Here is a 27,164-nt window from a genome sequence, read left to right as displayed (position 1 = left end):
TATATATCCTCAACAAGCGTATCCTATGATGATTTCATCCAAGTATGCGCACTAGCATGAATTAATGCTTTATTATGCTTTAAATCAGAAATAAAATGCAAAAATGATAACTTAAAAACCAATATAATTATAATCTATCTCATCATGCTATAATTTACCTATGATTGCCTGTCACTTAAGATGGCAGCCATGGATTGTCGAATAAAACGTGACAACTGACACTGACAACTAATAGGTGACTGTTTCTTTTTTTTCAGTAATAATGGCGCACTTGCGTAAGGTGGATAGTTTTCTCTAAAATCATTTTATTTAGTGCGGTGAATTAAAAAAGTGTTTTTATTAATGCCGTACCGCAGGCGTTTCTCCGACAAAATGCCGGATTTCGATGACGAAGTAACCGTCGTTGATGTGTACGATTTGGCTTCAGATATTGGAAAGGAATGTGAAATAATAATTGAGAAGTACGGCCCTGAAGCCGTGACTGCACTTCTACCGAAAGTGATAAATGCTCTAGAACTCCTGGAAAACTTAGCAGTTCGAAACGAGAAAGAAAATCGGGCATTACACGAGTTGACCGCTAAGATATCTCAGTTAGAAAACGATAAGATCGAAAAAGCAGAATATAGACAACGATTTGAAAAGGTTTGTAACTAGAGGTCATTGTTATTTGGTGATTGAATAAATACATACTTCGACACGAAATACTGTTTATAGTTTCAACATCCTTGTATTGTATTGGCCATTTGGTGCATTTGTAGTTTTGCTAATTTTTTCCACCTGCTAGTGTATTGCGCGACATTGATATCGCTCAGAACGTACTCAAGCATGTAATAATTAAATTAATATATATGTACACAATATACGTATCTACCGAATTTGCAATCTATCATTTTACACTGTATTCCTAATGTGTACTGCACTCAATTTAGTCTAGTGTACCAAAATATTGCTCGTATTAACTTATCAAATAGATACATTTCAGTTTTGCTCTCAAAAATATAATGAATTAAGTTAAAATTTGTATTCAAAATGAAATACCATTTCTGTTGCTACATACTTATCATACATTAATATATTTTTTGTGTAGTACTTTGTAGTTATTGAAATACTCGAGTTTGGGTATTAGAGATAATATTAATAATTTCAGTAAATAAAGTTGTTAAAGCTGTTCAATTGTATAGGATATAATACTATACAATTTAATTTCAGAGCAATGTATTTTATATTAATCATAAGTTAATTTGGGTGTAGGATTCTTACTCTATCCTTATCTACCATTATAAAAATCTCTAGTTAGAATAGTAAAGTTACTACAACTAAAACAACATAATTTAGTTGGTTAGGGAATGCTATGAGACATACTGTAAAAATCCATGTAATAGATATAGTTAAAAATTTGTATAATGAGTATATGTCACCTGCTCATATGTTTTACTAATTACATACATTTAATGAACTGGATAATGTACTAATGCAATCATTCATTACTTAATACATTTATTTTTTTTGATATAAGGGACTAGACCTATCCTATAAAATTCAAATACCATTAGGTCAATAAAAGTGTAAAATATAGTCATCATTATTTTGTGTACATGTAACCATAAATAGTGATTTAATAAAAATGAAAAATAATATCACTCTAAAATCCTATATATTCATTGATTCATCTAACTTTGATGGTCTGAAGTGATTTTATTTTGTGAGATAAAGTATACTTTATGACCTTGACCTTATTATATAGATCTACTAAGTCATTTCAGAAAAAAAATAAAAAACATTTAATATTACGGATAATTTCTACAATACGAATTTTTTATCATAGGAAATAGAAGCAATTGAAGAGCAATGGAGAACAGAATCAGCAGAGTTAGTCACAGCAGTAGCAAGGTTACAAGATGAAAACAAACGACTGCGAAGAACAGTAAACTCGCCTGCGGACGGTGAGTTTAGATGTATGTCTGAATAAATATCAATATGGTGATGGACATTTCATATATTACCAATGTCAGAGTGGCACACTTAAAATTTATGTGCTAATTAATTTGCTTTATGGTTGTTCTGCCATTGTAACCTGAAACAGGTATAATATTGTTTATAACTGTTACTTAATTGTTCTCATCCTCCATAATAAACAATCTGCCTAAGTGGTAAAATAACTATAAGTATGGTCCGTAATTGACCATTAAAAGGAATTTTATTTTATGGTTAAAGCCAGTTTATGATTCATGTTCTAAAGAGTATTACTTATTGAATATGAATTTGCACATTTTTTGGTTATCATTCTGATTTGATAATTATCATAGTGCATGTGTGTCTCATCTTTTTGGCTAAGTAAATCACTGGGCTTTTACTATATTGAATTACTAAATTGTGATAAAAAGGTAAACAACCCCTTATCAGAGTTGCTGTCTTGTTGCACTTTTAATAGGAAGCTACAGTAAGCAAAATTTCTTTCTTTCGTCTTTACCCGAGAATATATGCATAATATTGAGTTTAATATTTATGCACTTATTGTACAAGGAGCAAAACTAATTCTTGGGGTACACTTACATATATGCCATATAAAATATAAAAAGTATAATGGGATGTAAATAAATGATTTATTTTTTAAAATGATAAATATTCAATAGCTATAGTTGAACACACATTATGTGAAAACGGATCAGTTTATGAAAAATTGATATAGGAATGACGCGGGAATGTGAAATCAAAAAGATTCCGTTGCTGATATTGGTAAAGCCTGGGTTCCATATGAAAATACCTGTAATAACTGCTTACGACGACGTGCTTGATACTTTTATGTATCTGCACTTGTAAGAATCTTATTTACAACAATTCATAAAAACTATATAAATTTATATGTTATAGAAGAATCATGATTTAGCATTTTTTAAATACCTATTATCTTTTATCTATTATTATAGTTTAATTATATTACGTAGAAATAGCAACATAATTCCATAATTACGAATGCGTATTTATAGGCACAAGTGCGCCCCCTTCACCGGCGCGGGAACATGATCAAGAGGTGCTATCACGGCTCAGCAGTACGGCCGAGAAACAGAGAGCTACTCTTCGCCATCAGGAGCTGCAATTGCAAGAGAAGCAGCAGCTGATTGACAGTGTAAGTACATAAATTGTTAACATGTGTGCCTTCTCACAGAATTTTATGCTCTGATATTGTCTATGACCTTACTCGGAGATCACCTCACTGTGTGATACTAGTATGTCATCTATATATAAAGAGGGTGATTAATATTGGACGTTCAATGATTTTATGCAACGTCCTCTGTTAATAATCCTTTAACGAATTAGTTGAATAGGCTTGGTTCAAGTTCTGTGTGTGTGATACCTACTGACAAAATAAATCTTTTTACATCTCACGTGGGAAAAGTACAATTTTAATAGAGTCGTTAGAAATAAGAAATACAACTGGCACTTCCAAGAACCGAGACATAGCGAATCGAGTAATCGGATAAATTAACAAGGTTCTTAAAGTTAAACGAACTCTGGATCGCGTAAACTTGAAGCTTCCTAATTAAAACAATACAATTTCCAGTAAATTTTCTGTCTCAAAGAGCCTGTTTTTAATTGTTTAGGGGTTTTAATTGGAATTTGAGTAATTAATGGCAGGTTAGGGCTTATTTAAAGAATTTTGAGTTGGAAAACTTAGTAACTTCTAAAACTTCCCGACTTAAATTATGTCACCGGGAAATTAATTTTATGGAATTCGAAACTTGCTTGCGCAAATAATGCTTTTCATAATCTATTTTTACACGACGTATTTTTAGCATAACTCTACAAAATATTGTCAATAAGTATCTTGTATATGGTACATGTAGAACTAAAGTTATTAATATGTTCAAAACATTCCAAATTCCGTTTCCTGTTATCACGAAGTTTAATTACTAGTATACTTTACTAGTTCTTAGCTGGTATCGTAATTTCAAGCAATAAGTTGACAACTTATTCCTGTTTGAACATAGATATTTTGATGATTGTATGCGAAGGTTCTTCATTTTATCATGATCATTGTAGGTATCTTATCTTAACTATACTTAAAGTCCTTCATTACGGTTAGATTAACATATTTTTCTTTACATGTAATAGGCATTAATGCTAGATTAAGTAGCTACTATGTATGCAATAAATACGAAATAGCTAAGGTTGTGAACCCGTAAACACGTCGTCTAAGTACAAAATCGAATTAAATGAATCTTTATATAAAATTTATTACGTCACGCAATGCAACGTCATGCACGGCCCCTTTCACTGCAGCAGATTCACCTTTTAGTAGCTTCAATGAATTCAGGGTCTTGGCTACTTTTGCTGATGTATTTATCTAATATATATATAAGGGTTTTATGAAAACATTGAATTTTAACCAAAACCTGTTTCCATTTATTTTTTGTAAAGGTAGTTTATGATTCACAATAATTATGTTATGCTTAGCATGACTCATCGCTAAATTGTATGACCAAAGTAATGTGTAATGTTGTCTCACAATTTATTGTACCTCGTGTTCATTAATTACTAATTTCTCCTTCTACAAGCTTTTAATAAAAATTATTGATTATTATTTATTTATTAATAATAATAAATAAAATTCAAAAACTTAGGTTGAATTTGAATTAAATTTAATATATTATTCTCATTATAACTCACGTCTTTGAGGTTTTTGACTAGCGCATCTAAAACTCGCTCGTATGGAAAACATCGTGAGGAAACCGGCATTACCAAATCCGAACGACGTGTGTCCAGTAGACGACATGTCATGACAGAAAGATGACCTACTTGTTTATAAAATAAGAATAATCAAAACATTTATGAACTATCTGAGACTAAGACCAATACAGGGTTGTAGCGTCATTGGATTATTATTTTATTGGCAATTCTATTACCCACAAATTAAAACACGATTAGATTGTAACATTGCATGAATATCATGTCAAGATTTTTGCTTTAGCGATTAATAAACATGCAAACAATTTCCATTTCAGATTAATATATAATGATATAACAAATTACAAATTTCATTACTCCAATTATATAACTTTTAACTAAGCCGAACGAAGCTCTATCTCGTGTCGTGAGAAGTAGAGATTATTGCGACGAATGACATACTATAGGTAGTTAAAGTTTGAAATTATTTATTTCGATCATCAAATCTTCTTATATAAAGAAGCCAAGATATCATGTATCTTGTCAAACTAAAACACCTATTATACTCACCTTTAGAAAGCTACATCATCGCATAGCATAGTAATGTATGAATAATTTGCCGAAAGCTGTGAAGAAATTAAGTTCTACATGTGTCAAATTTAAAATATTGTATAGTTAAACCCACAAATTTTATTATATTCACAATGAACATTTTATCCGTCAATTATACATTTAGAATCGTTTAACAAGATCTTTACAAGGAATTGTTATTAACAAATAAATTTATATTATCTTTTTGTCGAATCGATGCTCTACTTGTCCTAATGTAAAATACATATGTTTTATTAAATATATAAATATTGATTTTTACAAAACCGCGTGTTATACAAGTAGGTGTAGCATATTCATCATGTGTTAAAGAAAGAGACAGCAAAATTTTATCAGCTCTTAAATTTGATTGACGTATTTGTAATTGAACATAAGCGGCTTTCACACTCGTGTCACCTAATTAAAGTACACAGTAAATAGTAATGTTTTATTTTGCCAATGTACGTTTTAAGCTTGATTTATTTTTAAATACTACGGTTCGTTTGTAAGTACGAATTAGAAAGCGACAGATGGAACACAATTACGTCTAATTATCACATAGTCTATGTAATTCTACATTAGGTATACTTCGATTTTGTATACCAAAGCAAATTTCTGTAATAAGCCACTTGTCGTAAATGTATGTCTTACGAGGTCACATATACACTATTTAGACTAATATTATAACTTTAAAAAAATCTTTCATCATTAGAATCCAACATCAGCCCTGACGAATATAGGTATAGGTACAAAAGTTTCATTACGTATCTCGAGATGTGAAAAAAATACCAATAAAATTCCCTATATGCCCTGCGAAAATTGTCAATATCTATAAAGAAGTTTGCCATAACATATGTCTAATAATATATTTTTTTTAAATTAATATAATTTACATTTCTTTTTAAATACCCAGCCGGCTGAACGCTAGTTTGGGTGTAAATGTGTTTCTACGCGAAACACGTCACACATTTCTCCACTAAGTACTTATACAATACATTTGTATATATTACATATCAATATATTTGTAAACGCTTTATAACTAAGATAACGAAGAGTATAGTGAAAACAGTCATGATAACGATGAAGTGCAGTTTCAATATTGCTAATAATTACCAGTTCCTGTTAAAGCGTTTGTCTTATACAACGCAGGCCTAGAACGGATGTATGTAATCGTAACACATATTTACTAAGTTGATTGCTCCGCTGCGGCCGTGATTGCCTGACATATATAATTTTTTTTCACCAGCAATTTTATGTTAGCAACCTTGTTGGCAGATGGATTTCTTGGTTCTTCATATAAATTTTTATTTTTCGTGACACGTTGGATGTAAAAACTCTTTCGAATTGGAAATAAAAAATGTTGTTTCTACAACGATGTGGTCTGTGTTCGAATCTAAGGAGAATTCTTTAATAACCTTTACGTACACTAAAATGCTATTACCACTATAACTATAGTAGGTTTATAACGGTACTAAGCTGTTCCCTCGGCCGCGATACAGTGGTGTATCAGAAGCCACATTACCTATGAGTAAGGGGTAAAGGTCAAATACCCTAAATTACGGTAAAGATAACTCTTTGGAAATACTTGTTATGGTATAATAATAATAGGTTTGAACATTGTAACTACAACTGAAACTACATATTTTTGGTGATTTAATTGGTTAACGATATTTTTAGACCAATCGGAGATTACCGAAACCCTCCGACGGTTCATTGGAATGAAAGTTTAAAGTGGCGTTCATTCTTTTTTTGTGAATGTTTGACATTCCAGTTCAATCACAATCTAGGAAAACGTGTCATCGTCTTTTGTTTTATGCTTCTTTTTCATCTTATTAAATACGATATTATCGAATCTATAGAAGTCGTTTTTAGCAATTAGCTCTTTTGAATATATAAATATTTATGCCCAAGCCATAACCAATCAGCTATTTCACCGCAAATTCCCTATAATTCATAAAATACATGCTTTAATGAGTAAAAGTGAACGTGCCGAAGTTAGTACTCAATATTGCTGCAAGTTTCCACTCAACACATTAATAGTTATAGAAGATAAGCTGAAAGTTGTTACATAACAAAAAAATATGAGAACAAAGAGAAAGTAATTTTATGTGTAAAGTAGTGACCTATGTTTATTACCAATTTAAAACAATTTTGTGATAATAATACTAGGCACTCCCTTCTGTTGAACTGAATAATATATATTTCTAATAGTAATAACATTATTTGCAGACCGGTCAATAGTTAGCTTCGTAATAGTAATAAATATAATGTCTTTGGGCGAACAACTATTGTATGTGTATATTATATTTATACAGTGGAATCTCTATAACTTGAATGTCACGGGAAACGCAAATAATCGAGTTAACGAGTTTTCGAATTAATAAAAACATCGAGATACACATCGATTTAACTGCTGAAATTTAGACATATATTCGCGCGATTTCTAAGTGTAGAGTCGAATTTGAATAACAATTCAACTTAACTTTTGTAGTATATATTTTTTACATATTAAAACGAATTACATATTAATGAAGAAAACTATACACTAAGAAAATCCTACAGTAAAAATAAAGAGCTGTGTTACTTAGAAAGTTTTATTAATGTATTCATTCATTGCACTTGTACAAGACAAAACCAATAGATTAGAAGGCCCGAACCCGAAAATTCATTTTAGATTTTATTACTATTATTTCGGGGAATTCCAAGTAAGACGTCATTATATTTTACCAACTACGACTTACGAGTCTCCCTATTGAAATTCGAGTTATAGAGTATAAATCTGTATTATTAAAATAATTCGTAGGGAAATAACATTTTGTTTGAGTTCCAAAGTCTAAATAATTCATGATACCGCGGTTCAGCGGAAGGTAATGGCAATTTTTTTCTAAACTAAAAATATCTACTTTATACTAGATATAGACAGACATACTTTATACTGTCTTAATGTCTTGTTAGATTTGTTTAATTCATTACATTTCTGGATGTCTGAAAGGGCTGTAATTAAACTCTAAAAAATATTTAAGTGACAAAACAGAATCACTATTATTATATACGCTTTGATATTTCCGACCTTTATCCGACCCACGAAAAGGATTTGTCCCTAACGTGTCTACGAAATAAAAGGAAAACTGATAGGAGCGGAGTAATTTGATCAAACATCAAATAAAATGGAATTGCGACTCTGCAAATATTTTGTTAAGGGTTACGTTCATAGGAAATTGAGCAGTATTACACTTGAGACATTTTATATGAATAAATTCATTCAATTATGCTTTTGTATAATTGCCTTTTTTCCATGTTTTTTTTTTTATAATTTAGCAATTAAAACATAATAGTTAAGACATGATGCCAATGACAAGTTTACGTTTAAAAAGCTTTAGTAAAGACATTGTAGACTTACAATACGTTGACAATACGTTGTTTTTTAATAAACAAACATGTGATTTGGCTGTGTTATGTGTTGAGTATCTGTAGTTTTGTTTCAACAAAATTTGTTTTTATTTGTTTTGTAAGACATATTTTGTAAGGGAAGGAAGCAAGCCCCAGATGAAAAAGACACAAAATAATTATCTATATGTATTTATAACCATTCTGAATAGCCGACCTTACATTGATCCCCACGACCTTTGCATCACCCGGCTAAAGCTTTACGATTCCCTAATGCCCTGTTTTATTATCCAGCCTAAATGTCAGCAAATTTGACACAACCCTGATCTATTTCGTATAAGATCATTTATAGCTACAAAATTGATTATTTTGTTTGACATTTAAGCTTTACTTGTTGCCCCGGGGGTATTTCGCAAAAAATATAGTTGAATTGTGCGATCCAAACAAGAAATTTGTATCAGCTCCTTCGACTTAATCGAATACAACGATGAGTGATTCGAGTCGTCGAAACCCAGACGTCACAGGAGTTCAGAGCAGTTGTTTAGATTTATGACTCCAGCTGAGTTTCATTATCGGATCCATATAATCTTGATGTCCGTCGTTCCACAACTGAGCCTTTTTTAAGGAATATTTGCCCCGCACCACCGCTATGGTATGGTACTAGCTGCCCGTCTAGGTATTTCCAAACAAATTCGACAAAGGCTTCCTCAAGACAAAAAGCCTACTAATTCCTAAAAGGCCGGCAATACACTCTTAATCCATGGGCGGCGAGTTCACTCATCAGGTGTTCTTTAAAAATATGTTTTTGCAAAGCGATATTCTCCCGTGTAAAGAATTAGAAAATATAAATTCTCTAGACTAGAATCTAGATCAAGACGTAAGTACAGAAAGGGAATGTTGTAAGCGGCGATTGTAAAGAGTTTAATGAGAGTAGCGCGAAAGGTGAATTTGCGCATTTTAACGAATACTTTTCACAACGATAGAGCTGTACGACCCTTGAAGCATTTTATATTTACAATGAAGCATGGATACTATTTCAATACAATAGAGTTTATTGTTATATTATGCATTGAAAGGTCCACGTAATATAATAAACAGTGTACTTATAAACCATGATGAATAAAATAGAGTTGAAATTGCGATCTTAATTATCGTGGATGGTGGGTGGTTTATTAAAAAAATAATAATAACGAAAGATTAAAAAACGAAAAGAATGATTTAATTAAAAGGTTTATTTACTAAGTTATTGAGGTGCTAAATAGGACTAGTACTTGTATTTATACATTATATAGAGTATTTTTATAAGTTCGCAGTTTCTTTATATTTATTTGGTTTAAAGGTCAAATATTTTTAGTAAAATTAACCTTTGTCGTATATATGTTCGATTCAGTAAGTCCGATTAGGAGGAGGTTACTTATCTGTAGTTTCAAATTTAATATTTACATCATTTCATATTTGAAATTTTACTGGTAGTATCGATGTGGTTAATTATTCATTTAATACCTACTCATGAAGATTCCTAGGGAAAAATATTTAGAAATGATCGAAGTACTTCTGTGACAATGCTGATTTTTTTACCATTTTTATTAGCTTTCGTAAACTCCAAATAAAATTTACATTCATTTGCTAAAGCCTCGGCGATACCGCACATGAAACAAAAAATCTCAATGTGATGAAATTTAAAATAAATTTATTGTTTTATCGATATCTCCTGATACTATGATTGATTATGGCATGAAATATTAATCAGGCATTTGCCCATGTCCGATAGCATATTTATCTTAATATACCGTAAATAACTTGAAAATACCTTTCTTTATATTATTATTATCCTAAAAATGTATGTAGTTTAGTTTCAATAGCTAAATGTTTTGGTTTTATTACTCTCGATAGTTTACAAGTGAGGTAATACAATATTAATTTTGCTTATTGTCCGTTTATGTATGAGATAGTATATATGGTAGACAATGCAATAAATAAAATATGTATTAATGTCACGACTAAACGTAATTGAAACTTAAGAAAGCTCCTTTTCGCGTTATTATGAATGTAGAATTGTGATTTCTACCAACTTTACGCTAGGCGTGTAGATGAAATTTATGTTACATAATTTTGTTTATCGATTATAATTTTAATTATCATTGTTATCTAAATTTGTAATAATTATGCAAATTGTTTTTATCATTTCTCTAATATTTTAGCGTAACAAAGCAAATGCCAAGAGCTACAGCTATTAGGTACTATAACTTCCCTAGATAGTAGTATCCCTCTAATATTAGTATCATAATTTGTTAATAGGCATAGTTGGTTATTATTGCGTAAAAAAACAACAAAGTATTAAACACAGTGCTATGTTACATGATTGGGTGAAATTATGAAGTGTAAATTGCATACATGGAAGGAGTAACTTTTTATCATAATTGGATAAATAGGCATTTATTTGATAGTAAGGGCTTGTCCCAATTCAAACTGGCGACAGAACGCAAAAATTAAATTAAATTTGAAACTCTTATGCCGTGTATATCTTATACATACGTAATTAATAATATTAAAAAAATTTAATTGTTCACTTTAGGAACCTTAATTGTTTTAGGAAGAAATAACTAGAAAATTGTTAACACAATAATTAAATTTACAATATACCTAGTCCAGTCATAAGTTCTGTTACAATTGAAAATATGTTTTTAAATGAAGTGAATGAAAAATTTATACCTTCATATTTATTAAAGTCTCAGCTCTCAAAAATCATTCTATTTGAAATGGCAACCTTTGGCTTTAATACAAGCCTTTATGTTTGGCCACGAATCTGTGGATCTGCTTCCACAGATTCGTCGATTTCCAAGGGAAATTTCGCCACTGCTTGTTCTAAAGATTTTTTACCACACATTCCACATTGTAATTTGATAATGAACACGAATAAATATGTGATATGGCGCAAAATCTAAAAAGGTTTTTAAAATAATATACGTGTTCCAAATTTAAAATAATTAAAAAGTTTTAAAAAAGAAAAGTTTAATGTAACAGTATTTATGGCCAGACTGATAATAACTGGGTATAATGAAAAACAGAAATTCAAATTCCAAATAATTTTAATAAATTTCCTCTGTGGGGCCACAGAGTTGGGAAAGACTGCTATAAACCCATACTTTATTTAATAATTTCTTTACAGCAAAAGAAAAATAATGTATTGTGTAACTATGAGTGTGTAACAGATTTTACTTACTACTACTGATTTACTTGATTATCTAATAATTATGATAGTAGATCTATTCTGCGCCTACAAATCTGAAGTGCTTTTTGATTACAAAATTAAATACATTCGTAATATACCCAACTCTTATACACCAACTACATCAGAATTCGACAACGGACTAATTTGACTACCTTTTCTTTTTTTTAAACATCTTCAATGTACAGAAATCAGCTCGTTATAATGGTATGTGTATTTAAATTAGTATCTACAATCGTCGTATCTCTAACATGCCAATGACGTCATATCTACAACCGTGTGTGTACCGTGTATGATTAAGAATAATAACTGCGTTTTTCATTCATTTTAAACAATACACATGCGTGTGTACTTTACATTGTAAACAGAGGAGCTTATAATACGCTATAAATTATCACATCTTTTATTTCATAATTATTTGTCTGAAAATAAATAGTTTTCCAAATTTTAGCAGAATTAATGTCCATGTGACAAAGAACAACACATTTTTAGTTATACATTAAAAAATTAGAAATTTCGTTAGATGTAATCTGATCTCACATTCTAAGTCTAAATCTATCACCTGACTACAGAATACACGAACAAAATGTCTTGTATCTGCTAGTCTTCGCCACTTTACCAAATTTTGCAAAACAAAAAAATTATGCGGTCACATTACATATAGCAAGTCCAGAGAGGTCACATTGCGAAATCCCGAACTTATTATCATTAGAACACCTTGCAAAGAAAAGATAAAGGGTACCGGCGTTAATAAAAATCGGGAAAATAATTCCGTTGATAAACTCTTTTTGTGAAATTTATGAATAGAATTGATACTTGTTATATCGTGCACAAGTGCCAAGTTACAAAGCCTTAATTAACCAGTTCAGTTGTATGCTATGAATTGCCATTAGTTAGGAGTTGGATTCCGGAATGCAGGTTAAGTACAACGCTTTGACTTGCAAAATAATTTTGCAAAACTAGTTCGTATATTTAAATCAAGCTGGGATTATTCATACTTAAAGTAAATATAGCAGATCTTAGATTTTTTTATACGCGCAATCTACATATTTTAAATGTAAGATGTAGTGACGCTGGACTTTCTCTTTGACTCTATGTATTGTATGTACAATTCTGACATAAAGTAAAAAAAATCTGTTGTACGAGTATGATTTTTTTTAAATCCCTTAATCTTAGGTACTATAGGTGCGATAGGTATTGGAGTTTTGCATATGATCATTATTACAATAGGCATAATAAGATAAACCGAAGCAAATATAGTCGCCGGGAATTTAATAAAACGAAAATTACAAACAGCTGCTTTGCTTCATGTTTTAAAATTAAATTCGCCTTTGAATCATGTACACATACAAACTATATGAGTTATTTAATCGTAATAAAAAATATTTATTTATAACATAATTTACCACACTTAAACACATAAAGGTTTTATAATCTTCAAATAGATGAGAACGTAAAATCAGCATAATGCTACATATCAGTGCCACGCACATACAATTATGCAACCAGTTTATAAATATTCATAAGCGCTAAACTCATGTTTGTGAATATTGTAAATTTCTATTGAAAAAAAGTCCCGTTACAAAAACTCTTCAGGTACAGGTAGATTTTGATTTAAATGTAACATGAATATTTGTTCATTACCTTACAGTTAGCGCCATCTTTTAAAAGAATACATTACTTTTATATAACAACTTTTTTACATAAACGCGATATATTACATTATTTACACTTACTCGAAATTTCCGATTGACTCCCTGTAAAAAGACTTCTGTGTGGCATTCGTTTCTATATATTATACAATATTTAAGTTTTAGTTTTGCGTAGTTCGCGTAAATTAAAGAAATTGTCTGTTGAAATTTTTCTCAATTCACATGTAGTCTAGAGAGACTTCGTGTAGTATTAGTTACTCCGGTGTCGTCATAAATAAAGTGAAAATCGTTGGATATATGTATTTATAATTGTGGAGAATAATAACGAAGCGAGCAAAAGCTCTGTAATTTATTAATCCAATATATTTCATATTAATCAAAAGAATTTAAAATACAGTCGAATTAACGAGATTTTCGATTTAATCCAGACCGCAACGTTTATTTGTATTCACAACGATGTTGTTAAATATGCAAATAGGGATCGGTAGATATCTGTTTTTTATTTCAGTGCTTGAGAATCTCATTATTTTCGATTCACCGAAAGCTGTACTTGTTACTATGAGTTTCGTTGTGGTTCTAGGTTTATAATTGTCGATAATATTTGTTCTGTATAAATAATAAATTAAATGTACAGATCAAGTATTATTTGTACTAATGGCGTGTCGCTTTTTGTTTTCCTTGTTTTCACTATCTTTTGCAATGCTCCCTTGTAAATTAAACTTATATGATGTATGTATCTTTGTGGTTGGAACTTGTAACTTTTTATCTAACACTGTTTGTTGATTTGATCACTAATCGACGCAGGAATTAGTTTTTACAACACGTTTTGAATGTCACTGTTACGAAATTATTGATTTACGGTAACCGTTAACTAACGGCCTGAAAGATATTGAGCCGTAGCGTTTGTTACAACATTTAATAAACTGACTGGCTAATGCTTGGGCCATTCATACGATAGAGTCATTATTTACATCTGATACATTTGACATAAAAAATATTTCTTTTTCAATTCAATTGCTTAAGTCAAGTTCACATTATTATCGTCACTAGACTCTTCAATTGTTCTTGTTGTTTTTTTATGAAACTTTGGAAAACACCATCAAAGTTGCGGTTTGCCAACGCCAGTTGACAGTTAGAAGAGTTTAGTTTCGAGTTTGAGAGTGGCAGAAAGTGGAATTAAATTTAAATAAACAGTCATCAGGCTAGGCAAGTAATGAAACGTCATCGATCCAATTCATTTGCCTAGCTGTTCGATCAACTGGCTGACCATCTTTCAGGCCGCCAATTAAACGGCTAGGCTGTTAATTGAACGGCTAATTAAGCTAGTTGGCTGCGACAGATACATTACATATTTAATATAACTGATGGGTTGCCAATTAACTGTTGTTGATGTTTTTTTATTGATGTTTTTGGTTACCTATTAATTACTTGTATTACAGTTCCATATATAAATAATATCAGTGGTAGTGACTTCCCTTTTCCTCTAGAAGCAGCTTATCCCCAATATTGCATGTTAGTTTTCCCTTTGAAAAAAATATCTTACTCGGTTACTCAGAATTCAATTAGATATTTTTTATCGTCACTAAATGAATTAGGCACACAATGATAGTAACTTGTTTTGTGACAAAACTCTTTGCTAAAAACAGATTAATGGTGTAACGCAATTTAAACAGAGCGAGACAAAACACTCGTAAGGTGCCGTAACTTAAGTCATTTGGTAAGATTTTTTTTTACTATGAAAACTGCAATGTAGCTGATGGTGTTAAGGCCGTTAGAAATAGGATCGTATTTTTGGTCCTTTTTTATATAAGAGGGGGCAAATTGCCCGGAGGCTTACCTGGTGTTAAGTGATACCGCCTCCTATAACACTTACATTACCAGAGCGCTCGCTAGTGCGTTGCCGGCCTTAAAAGAAATGGTAATTTTAATTTTTGGTCATTTTTAATTTTTTTATCTAAACAATCGTTATTGATAAGCGTTTAATAAAAAGTAACCAGTTACAAAACCAGTAAAAAAACACTCTCTGTACGTGAACAGAGTCACGTGCAACGAATAGTTTGCTAAAAGAAGTGTTATGTATAAAATTTATAGGTATTGTATCTTATAACGGAATTTTTAATATAGAATAGACTACCCCCATCAGCCCTATCGAGTTATTACTGGTTCATACTTATAATTTATACACCCTTAAATGGCAACATATATGTGTATGAGAAATGCTGCGTTTTTACAAGTATAAAAAACACTCGTGAATTATTGACGTCATCGCAAATGACGGAATGTAAAAGTAATCATTATTTTCAACATCAATCATCAATCGTCAACTGTCAAACAACATTTATGAAAAAATAAAAACATTTTAAATGCGAACTTGAAAGGCGTAGATTTATCTTTTCTAACACAAACAACTCGAGATTTTGCAAAAAGCAATGAATGCTAGTTTTGAACTACCTACGCGCGACCTAGATTCTGACCTTATGTGTTCAAGTGCTATATTGTAAGCTTTAATCTGCCCTTAAGGTAAATATTTTTGTATACCTTGATATTAATAGATCTTTTATTTAATGCTCTCGACTGTCTAGAAATAGACTAAAACTCCTATGGTTTCGTTTAACGGAGCTACGGACTACAAACAATAGATAATATATTCTATGGTCAATCTAACTAAACCATAATATCCGTAATCGTAGAGAAGAAATTTAAAAATGTATTCGAATTTTAAAATTTAAATTTACTGCTAACAAAACTGCAGATTTTTCGTAGAGGATAAGCCGTTGACATAATCTTATCATTGCAAGTGAAGTGCCATTCTATCTGCGCTCGAAGGTTTATCGTGTTTTTTTAGACCTACTCATTTAAGATTATCGCATTTCCTTCGTGCGTATTAGTTTTAAGCACGTGCTTGTATCGTTGTGCAATAAATCCCTTTGATGGAATTGTTTTAAATGAAAACATAGTTTTTGAATATGGCAATTTTGGATACATTACAGTTGACAAACCAAGTAGAAAAGTTGGCGCAGGTCAGCCGCGATCTACGACGGAAGCATAAGCAGTTGCAAAATCAAGTAAGTGATTTCATGGCTTAAGTATGACGGTTAAAGAATCGTTACCTAAGACAGTATTTTACTGTTATACGGTTATTTATATCATAAACTGCCTTTAATTACAGATGTGAATCGCATCGCGATGTCTAGTGACTTGTTCATTGATCTTTAATAATCTATGTTACTAGATATGTGTTAGAGGAATGGGGTAAGAGGCAGAAACAAAATGTGCGCTGTATTCAAAAATATTATATAAGTATAAGCTATAGTTTTAATCGCTTACTAAAGTTTAAGAAGAAAGTAGAATTTGAACAAGTCTTAAATAATTGGAGTCTTTAGGAAAGAAACCTAAGACCAGTTAAGTTTTAAGCACTACTACGACAACACGGTAGTATACGTAGATGGTCCCAATGATCTGTCACTGGCACATTATTTTTAAAAATGTGAACATGTTTTAAAAAAAAATATTGCATTCTATTTTTGAATATTTGACAATTGTTTTAAAACAAAAATCAATCACTTTCCGTAATTTTTACGATGCAGTGGACATTGAAAGAAAACCGAATAGCTGTTATTGCGTTGCACAGCTGTGGGCACTCCTCGAGTAGGTACCATTTTCAAGTTGCTCAAAAATTTTAATATAACGCTTAGGTTTGTGTACCGTACTATTGATAGGTAAAGTTAAGTCTCCAGTGTTGGACAAGAAAGAACTGGCCGGCCACGCTCCGCAAGAACACCAGCACCAATCAAACCTTAAATTAAGGGCGTTTCCTATTACAGGCCAACTGAGGTTTATTTTGTTCTTGTTTTCATCATTATATCCATTTATGACAGAACTTTGGGACCGACTACGTATAAAAATTGTCTGTTTTAATCGAAAGACAATGAAGCCTACCAGCCGCTTCTGTTTTAAGACAGTGTCGTCACCGTAGCGTATGTTAATAATTTAACGGATTTTAATTCCGATATCATTGTTATTAAATTTTAAAATAAAAATGCGCTTTCTTAATCGTAGATGCGCTTAGTATGCGAAGAGAGAACAGAATTATCGGCTATAGTTCAGTCCCAACAAAGAGACATCACCGTTTTACAGCAATCGGACGCACAGAACAAGGTATTTATATTAACCCTAGATAAATATTATTATAGCTATATTAGTTTTATTATTTTTAAATTTAAACATAACATACAATACATGTTGGTCAGACCAGCGTTCCTTCTAACTTTTTGCTTCCTCATGAGAATCGAAATGACGAGAAACGACTCTTAACAACGCTTTAGTGACGTCATGCGTATTCGTGAGAAAATGTGTTTTTTGTCTTAAAAAGTAAAACAAACCTAAATTAATGGAATAAAATAAGCCGTAATGTAGATTATGAAGCGCCAAGTGTTAATCTTTTGAAATATGCTTTCAGAAGTGCGCTTCTTGCGGTGTTGGTTTTCCTGAAGGCACGGACGATGAGGACCAATCATCGAAACCTACATTCAGTGTTCGGGAGCTGCGTGCAATATTACACGAGCGAAATGAGTTGAAACTTAAATTGAATAGGGCTGAAGAGCAATTGCAGGCGCTACAGACGGAGCCGCAACCAGATAGGTAAGGAGATATAACAAGACATATTACTTTACCTTATATTTATTTATATTATCACGGCTGCTTCCCGAAGGGGTAGGCATAGTTCACGGATCTAAACTTGCTACAGTCCTGACAAATGTCTCGCTTTATCCATTATCAAGACATTCACCATGCTTGTTGGTTACGGGTACTTTTAACTTGGCAAGCTTTTCCTTTCGTATCCTTGGCATTACGTCCTCTTTTAACCTACACTACTCACGTATCTCACTTTTACTTATCAACCAATGTATACCACACATTCTTAACGCTCTCATTTTACGGCATTCATTCTTTTGTATTTTTTTCTCTGCCACAACCAACATATACAACCTTATGGTATATTTTATTTTATACAGTCTTGTGTGTTGCGTAAACTTTTTGATACTGCTGGCACATATCTGATACGTTAATATGTCTATGTGTGTTAGCTCGAACGAATGGATATTTATGGTCTACACAAACAGCTACAAAACGTTGTTAATATTTCATGTAAAAAGTCATAAAACATTTACTGTACTCCCAAATTTATAATTTGAACCGTAAGAGCCCAATGGTTTATCGACTCAGTTTCTACATTTAGACTCTATTGGTCCGTTGGGCGTGAAATTACGAGCACTTAACAATGCACTTGCATTTATCACCTCGAATGAAATAGGAGTCAATATCATGTGTACTGGCGGAGATCTGTATGCGTATTATTAATTTGGGATTCTTCGAATTCTTCGGGATTTTAACGAATTAAACAGTACTCGTCCGGAGCTGGATATAATAAATAATAAAATATGTGTTTATTCATTTTAAGTACATATGCGTTAAAATGTGTAAGATTTGGGAACTCTTTTAAGTATGAAATACCTGTGTCAGGGTTTCCAGCTCCTTCAGAACAAACTAAATTATACATTCCTTAAAATATTTTTTCCTTAAAATATTTAAATACATCTTTTATTTTATTTATTTTTGTTATTGATTTTTAACTGTTATCAACACGCTTGAGTGCATAAGTGAGTGTGTGAGTGCAAATGTGTGAGTGAGTGAGTCAGTGAGCGAATGAATAAAGTCTATAACTACATACTAGGTTTAGACCTAGCTTCTTAGAAGAAGCTCTAACTCTGCGTAGGGGGTATGTTCATAAGCCAGTCCTTTAGTCGTATTTAAATATATTTGGTATATTGGGCTGTATATTTTTTAACATATTCTTAAAGACAAAAATTCAATTCAACACTTGCGGTTTGGTAAGTTCATCCTAGGGTAACTGAACTTTCATACACAAAACTGTACCGGTAAAGACGGGACAGGTTCTCATCTCGGCTCGTAGTCTATCAAACAGTTCAACTTTAACCATATATAGCATATTTAATGTTTCCTATCTATGTACAATCGAAACTCGATCGTACGGTGATTATTAGATACGTATATGATTTTCCAGCAGCGGCTCGGACACATCGCCATCTCTTAGTAGCACGATACCGGAAGAGGACGAGGCTCCCGTACAAGGGCCACTTCCGGCTGAACCGGACGACGCGCCGTGGAAACGTAACAGCGGAATAAGGAAGTTGTGAGTATAGTCTAGAAGTATTTTTGAAAATAAATACAGTTTGCTCTTAGTTCTAAAGCATCGCCAGTATATGGCGTAGTACAAGTTAGTTTTGGAATTTAACCTGTGGATTAAGTTGAAAATATGATTGAGTAGAAATAATGTAAACCAATGATGAGATCAGATGGTACCCAATAGTAAAAGTTCCTATACGTCTCTTTCTATGAAAAGAGACAGAATTTAGTGTAGACTGCAAAGTGTTCTTTTTTGACTGTATTTAATTTCAACGTTCAATTCTTCTATGGAAATAATTGTGTTCAAATTCAAAATTTAAATTTCGAATTCGATCTTTCGTAAAGCGGGCGTCCATTAATCACGTGATGTTTTTAAATACCAAGTTTCAAATCGCTTCCCCCAAGTATCACAGAGATGGAGTTTGAATCTTCACGTAATATATCGTTATATCCGTCCCTCCATTTCATATTTCGTGTTTTTTTTCCATTTATCTGTACTATTTTCGTGTCTCATGTGATAAATGGCCGACTCCAAACGTAGTTAGTACATATTGTTAAGGGATTATTCATATTAGACCGAGCTAGGACGCTTTGTAGTCCGAGTGCTCCAATTGTAAGCTAAAGTACTTTTTCGTCTCTTTCTGTTAAATTGTGTTTACGCTAACATAAAAAGAGACGGATGAATACGTTTGTTAAACCGGTACAATTAGATTGCAATTTTTTATAGATAATTCTTCATATTTACATATGACACGGTCCGATAAGAATAATCCCTTATTACTAATTTTCCTTACTTTAAGATAGCATGTGCATGGCATATTTTAACATAAAAATATTTTCGTAGCATTGGTTCGGTTGCATGCTTAATGGGGGCTTACTTCGCAACTTTTTTAAAATCTATATTTAGTATAATTTTTATCTATTTATTTCGTACAATTTCTAAAAATGCATCCTCCGCTAAGGGGTAATTTTAAATATGAAACAATATTATTTTTTTATTATTTAAGTGATATATATTTATATAAGTGATATATATACATATGTTGATATCTATGTTATTATGTTGCTTCGCTCTATATTTATTTATGTTACACCATGTACACTAGTCATAACGTTAAAGGCTTGGCAAGAAAATCGTCTTTATACAGCTCAAAATATAAAGGAAATATAGATATTTTTTTGCCAAACTTTATCCATGTATTTTCCAATCATGTAGCATGTACACCTATATTTCAATGTTAACTATGCAGTGTTTTGTCTCTCTTTTTCATAATATAATTGTTAGCGAAACAAAACGTTGTATGTCTCAGGTATATTTGGTTCTGGTTCATTTTCTCTATGGGATTGCAGTGAGCATGAGTTTTTAAATGGTTTTGTCGCATCTTCGTACGTCCCTACACTATATTAGTTACATTAGATTTCACTTATAAAATGTCTGTTTGCACGTGTACATTTAAACCTATGTTCTAACGTGATTGTTACAAAATTACATGAAACTATGTATTACAAGCAGTTTTAATAAAAACTTAACAACACAGATTCCACACTCCTTACTTTTAATACTTGTGGTATTAAAAAACATGCAATGACGTACAGAGATGCCAGAATTGATTCTCGCTATATATTTGGCTCTATATTTCAAAATTGTATTATCTTTTTAGGTTATTAATTTTGAAAAAATGTGACCAGGGCCGAAAGAGATCAGCCATCGTAACACTAGCACGGCACGGAATAGCATGAAATAAGTATTACACCCGCTTCGAGCTTTATCCACCTACCCTCATTTTTTGAGTTTTATATTCTCTTCTATCCTTCAGATATTTCCTTCTACGTACACGACATTTATTACCGTTTTAAATTTAAGTTTTGATTTCCATTTATACCCTATTTTTATTTATTAAACACGAGCGTTAATTTTAATATCATTGTGTCAATAACACCCGCTTTATGCTATCCACCTACCCTCATTTACAATTTTGCAAACACCTTCCCTTTTTATTCCTAAGAAATCTTATTCTACGTACACGATATTAAATACGGTTTTAAATTTTAGTTTTGATTCCCAAATTATCTACCATTATATTTATATTTTTCTTGTCATCACATCATTGTCAATAATCCCATTTTATGTGTATTTTTTTCGCTTTGTACATTACGTTGCTGATTTTTATCCCGTCCTACATATTGCGTTATGGTTAGGTTTCGGCTGGCGACATGGCGCGCTGAAGGGAGACGATCGCCACCTCCAAGGATCTCTTTCGGCCCCTGGTATTAGAATCAGAAAGGTATAAAAAGCATACGATTGGTGACCTTAGTATTTAAACCAAATTGACAGCGTGGTATCCCGAGTTTGACAGTCTCTCGTTTGTAATATCTTGATCTGTTCCTTGGTGTTAGTATTTTTTCATTATTGCTCAATTTGTGGCCACGATGATATTGTAATAATATTAGAAGTTTAAATAGTTTTTTTTAAGTACAAAGACTGTCATAGTATTACACAAAAATATAAATCGGGAGACAGTTAAATTGAAATATTGATGCTAACTTTGCACTCTTGCTGTGTTTTGTAGATTTTCGGTGCTTATTATTGTTTTTATCGTAGTTACTACACAGTACTGATTTCACTGATACAATTTTATATTTTATGTATTTTTGTAGACAGAGATAACCAATTTAAATCTTATATATTTTCGCTAGTCTATAGTGTCATAGATTGCGACTTAAAATCCATTGACGACATAGAAGTGCAGTTTATGGAGTATGCGTTTATAACGTTACAACATAAACAGCCAGAGGTTGTCATAGTCTACAAACTCTAGTCAGAACTGATACAATAATACTTGACATTGCTTTAATATGAATAAATACAATTGACTAAAATTCAAAGTTATATTGAATCAGTCCTGCCGTAATAAGCGTACTCAGCGCTACGTAGTCAGGTGTATTGAGAGGATTGTATCGTCCCACAGTTTTCGCAAGCTCTTTGCTGAGTCTGATATCGCCGTGGGCCCGTTCCCCCGGCGGGCGCGCTCGTTGGGCGGCAAGCTTACCGCGACCTCCGGTGCCGCCTCCGCCCCCGCGTAGATTCTCCGACCCCACCTCACACCCGCACACCCACTCACACAAACACAGGCGCCACTCCGAAATCAAACACACACACGCCGACCTGAGACAAGAGCTCACGAGTCTCGATCTGAACCTTGGTGAAGTCGACACGTGGCTCGGCAAGTTCGACGAGAGGGATGACGAAACGGAAGATTTCAGATTCGACCACGATATCCCTCTACAGAGATCCGTATCCCTCGATCGAGGTCTGGATATAGTCAATTATTTGCAAACCTTAGGCTCCGATTGGTCGGATAGCGACGCTTCATCCGCTTGGTCCGTCGATTATGGCGGAACGAATTCTGATTTACGATTGGAACAGTATCGAAGTTTTGAAGATATACCGGCGCCACCCAAGAAGAAAAATAGACACGTTTCGCTTGATGTAACGAATTCACCGCACGGCAACAGCCTGGCGCTGGCCGTGCTCAGAGAGAGTTATAAGGGAATTGAGATGGAAAAACATAGCGGCAACGTATCGTCGCATGTGAAAAAGTTGCAGAAAACGTTTTCATTTAAAAATTTCGACGACTACAAGGATTCCGCTAAGAGTTCTATTGAGAATTTAGACGACGAAGAGCCATATATGGGATTAAGGATGTCCCTCAAGAATATATCTGAAGAGCAAGAAGTGAATGAAGATGAAAATAAAGTCCGACAAAGAAGACTAGGCGTCATAACAAATGAATGGCAGCAGAGATCCAGCAATGATCTACGGAAACTGGTCCTAATCCAGCAAAATTTGTCGCACGTGAAAAGTTGCAATGATATCGTAGCTGAGAATAAAAAGCCGCCGTCACGATGCAATTCTACTAACACGTTACAAGTATCGACTTTTGTCCCCTTGGGCGATAGCTATGAAAATATAGATACAGCAAATCGTAGCATATCAAACTTACGTAAACTTAAAGCTAGTTTTTCATCCCTAAAACGCGTTAAAAGTAGACAGGACGTGCCCACAATTGTAGTTGAAGACAACAGTCGTTTAAGGAAAGTAAGTATTGAAGTCGATACAAAACCTCCCCTATATACGACCAACATAGTACAAGCATGCAACTGTCAAATTTGCTGTGAAAATGGCGCAAGAAAACCCTTCTTGGGCAATATAAACAAGGTGTTTATAAAAGTTATATACTACATGGATTGCGCCAGAAAATTCACGTGCTGGGATGAAAACAATTTGAATGACAGCGAAATGTATAGATGTATAATGCATCTTCTAAGATTACTTTTCGGTCTATGGTTAAGGCATTGTGATCATAGTCCATGTAAAATAAATGTTAATACTTTATAGTATCTTGAACGTTAAATGTTGAACTGTTGTGTGTTATATAAGAAAACGTGTAAAAAATCCTGTGAAAAACTTCATTAAATATCAAAGTAGGCGATTCTTTAAAGAAAATAATTGTATTTTCTCTTTTGGGTTTTGGAGGTCTGTCAATATCGTTACAATAAAAAAACCAACGTTCATAGGATTTTTCTCACATACTTAGTTAATACTTACACGAACACAAATTCGCATTTTAGAGCTACTGTTTCATTTATTGATTCGGGTTGAGCCAGTTCAAATTTTGATACATAAATTTGAACTTTTGATTTCATATATGAAATGGTTTGACGTTAAACTTACGTCGCGTAATTTTTCCTTAATGATATTTGCCTATGAGTATATCTTAAAAAATAATGCTGACTTATTTAAGGTATAAAATATGATTTTTATCTAATTAAAACAAGTACTGAAAAAGCAACTTTGAATTTATTGAAGCTAGTTGTGGTCAACGCCATCTGTGTCTTCAATTAATTAATTATAGCGTTAAATTACTTGTTTTAATTAGATAAAAGGGGGTTTAAAACCTCTGCTAAATTCTCTATCTACACAGGTGTTTGAATGCTAATCTTTTTTGACTTGTATTTCGTAGATGGTAGGCACTAATAGCTTATGACGATACAATTTTTTCAACTAAATAGCTAAACTAAAGCTAAGCATGTGACAATGTAACATAAATAAACAATTGCGATAAATAATTGCAATTTGATACTTGGAGTTGGGCGTAAGCTGAATTGTTGTATTCTGGATAATCAAATTTCTGTAAAAATTGTAGTTAGTTGACAGTGTCTGTCATACCTACTAGATGGCGCTGTTTGCGTTAATTACTTAGTGTTTTACATCAATTGTGTGAAAAATATATAATAATTGATTACAAACGTGTATTGTTTATACATAAATCCTTGACGATTCAGAATACAGTAATTTGTCGTAGGTTCTGTAGGTGATAAGGTAGGGTGGTATATGAGCATGCATTTTGGGCCATTTCATACAAAATCAATTAATTATGCACAATCTTTACAGATTGCATAAATTGCTGAACAACTGTATTTTCTTGAACCCGACTTGGAGTTCGTTTAAAAGTTAATTTCAACATTATTTGCATTCAACGCATAGTGTTTATTCGTTCGGATGCCTAGTGGACTATACAAAAGTGTGGCAACGCTTCCTTAAGCTACCCTTAATACTGATTTATCACTAGTATGACTTATGTACTACACCACGCAAGATTTTTTGGTACAGATTTGCTTTAACTCTATAGACTATTCTTAAAGACACGAGAAAGTCCAAGATATGTTTCATATTGTTAAATTAATTTACACCAAAGACTTGTTCTTTGAAGCCACATGTCACGTTTCAGAATATTAAAAGCTTACGTTATATTAATCATAATATTTATTCAAATGGCCTAATAAAGTGAATAATTCGAGTTGTTCTGTCATTTTACCTCTATTACATTGGTTTTTAGCCATTCTAAGTATTAAGTTACCAAAAAAAATATTTATTAAAAACAAATAACTGTTTCTAAAAGTAGCTCATAGACCAACTAAAGTTATCCGTTCTTCCATACTTTTAGGAGGGTAGATGTCACAAACGATACATAATGGCCATATGTTTGCAAAGTTATCTTTCAGATTTTACGGTAATGTGGGTAGTTTGCAAATGTAACTGGTTTGTATCTCTCAATAGACTCGACTAGATGATGTGCCTCATACAATCACGTTTCAATCAATAGAGTATTTGGTAGGATGTTTAGAATAAGTGTGCGGGACCATAACCCCGCTAGTGTAAGAATATATTCATTCCTATTTGCTCGTTTTTTAGATCTGTCTGTCTTTGTTAAACGCTGGCGTTAATTTAATGATTATATGAACACTGCAAAGCCAAAAGTTATGGTATCCCGGAAATATTTTAGGTTCTGATAGAAGAATACCCACTCGCGTTACTATATTCTAAATTTTATCCATATTCTTTTAGTCATATGGATTAGTGTTGGTATGATACGATTATGATCCTTCATAGGCATGGGAATCTCACAAACATAATGTTTGTACGGTAACTGATGCCTATGCAGTTCCCCATTTTCTATGAATTATTCAACTAGCTCTTAATTTTGTAAATTATCAGCTAAAAACATTCAGAAGTTGTACCTCAAATCGTATTTTTTATTAATTCCAATCTTGCTTTTTAAATATTTTGAAGCGATTTAATGTGCCGGTTGTTATATTATTTATGTACAAGCAATTTAATGACGACAGACAGCAATTTAAAATAAGTAATACGTTAATATATTTTATAAATGACATATTTATTTCAATGTCAGAAATGCTAGTCACCGTATTACTGGGTACTAGATTTAAGAATGTTTTGGCATCATGACGGTATCTTATTATGTACTGTTTGTTTTTAAGTTCAATATACCGCAATTATATAGGCAATCTAAAACCGAAGAAGTTTACTAAGGCCACTTACAAAGGAATATTATCAGTATTATGAAGTTTATTTCTTTTTTCATTTTAACCCACATAATAGTACTGTTAATACGGCATGATCGTACCGTCTGTAATTCCCAATTGAATTGTATTTTATATTTCTGATGTCATACAAATTTAAGCAAAGGAATTATAACATATGTATATGTTAAATTTATTTAAACTACATTGTTATACTACCACAATTCCTTCATGTAAAGTTCTCCACTTAGACTTCAATCCGTGAATTGATAAAAAACAATGCGATACGAACAAAACGTTCAGTAGTAATAACATTAAACCTTCGAATCTTTCGTTCTAGATAAGTGCTTTAAGTATTAGCGACTCACCATCATAAACACTACATAACAATGTACCGTCTTGATAAATCACAAGTTTTGGGTTTTTGGGAACATTCACTAAATCTATCATTCCATTATATTATTCTTTAAATGTTTATTAAATTAAAAATTAAGACTATGTATCATTGTGATTAATGTTGACGGTGTCAAATTAAATAATGTTTATATGAA

General features: G+C 32.2%; 1 protein-coding gene across 7 annotated transcripts; it reads left to right on the top strand.

Moving 5' to 3' along the window:
* Positions 1 to 269: 269 nt before the first annotated feature.
* On the top strand, positions 270 to 27,164 carry LOC123712732 (RILP-like protein homolog). Of its 7 annotated transcripts, none has more exons than XM_045665965.1 (9): positions 270 to 642; positions 1,826 to 1,955; positions 2,988 to 3,127; positions 16,512 to 16,586; positions 17,581 to 17,679; positions 17,981 to 18,162; positions 19,607 to 19,735; positions 21,928 to 22,013; positions 25,184 to 27,164. In XM_045665965.1, exons 1-8 carry the CDS (start codon positions 343 to 345, stop codon positions 22,001 to 22,003), a joined length of 1,131 nt encoding a protein of 376 aa, XP_045521921.1. In that variant the 5' UTR covers positions 270 to 342; the 3' UTR covers positions 22,004 to 22,013; positions 25,184 to 27,164. The 7 variants fall into 7 exon arrangements, with proteins under 7 accessions (XP_045521921.1, XP_045521920.1, XP_045521922.1 ...); XM_045665964.1 differs by lacking the exon at positions 25,184 to 27,164 and adding an exon at positions 22,698 to 22,835; XM_045665966.1 differs by lacking the exon at positions 21,928 to 22,013.

This window comes from Pieris brassicae, chromosome 8 (assembly GCF_905147105.1).
Source record: "Pieris brassicae chromosome 8, ilPieBrab1.1, whole genome shotgun sequence".
Lineage (NCBI taxonomy): Eukaryota > Metazoa > Arthropoda > Insecta > Lepidoptera > Pieridae > Pieris > Pieris brassicae.
The sequence above is the reverse complement of the archived record's forward strand: the minus strand, read 5'-3'. Positions and strand labels throughout refer to the sequence as shown.

What these genes read in the sequence shown, in the direction of transcription:
- LOC123712732 (XM_045665960.1), top strand. Translation starts at nt 343, where the DNA reads ATGCCGTACCGCAGGCGTTTCTCCGACAAAATGCCGGATTTCGATGAC. An exon ending in TGCGGACGGTGAGTTTAGAT is followed by an intron (nt 1,956 to 2,987) that starts GTATGTCTGAAT and finishes GCGTATTTATAG; the next exon opens with GCACAAGTGCGCCCCCTTCA. An exon ending in AATCGGACGCACAGAACAAG is followed by an intron (nt 17,680 to 17,980) that starts GTATTTATATTA and finishes ATATGCTTTCAG; the next exon opens with AAGTGCGCTTCTTGCGGTGT.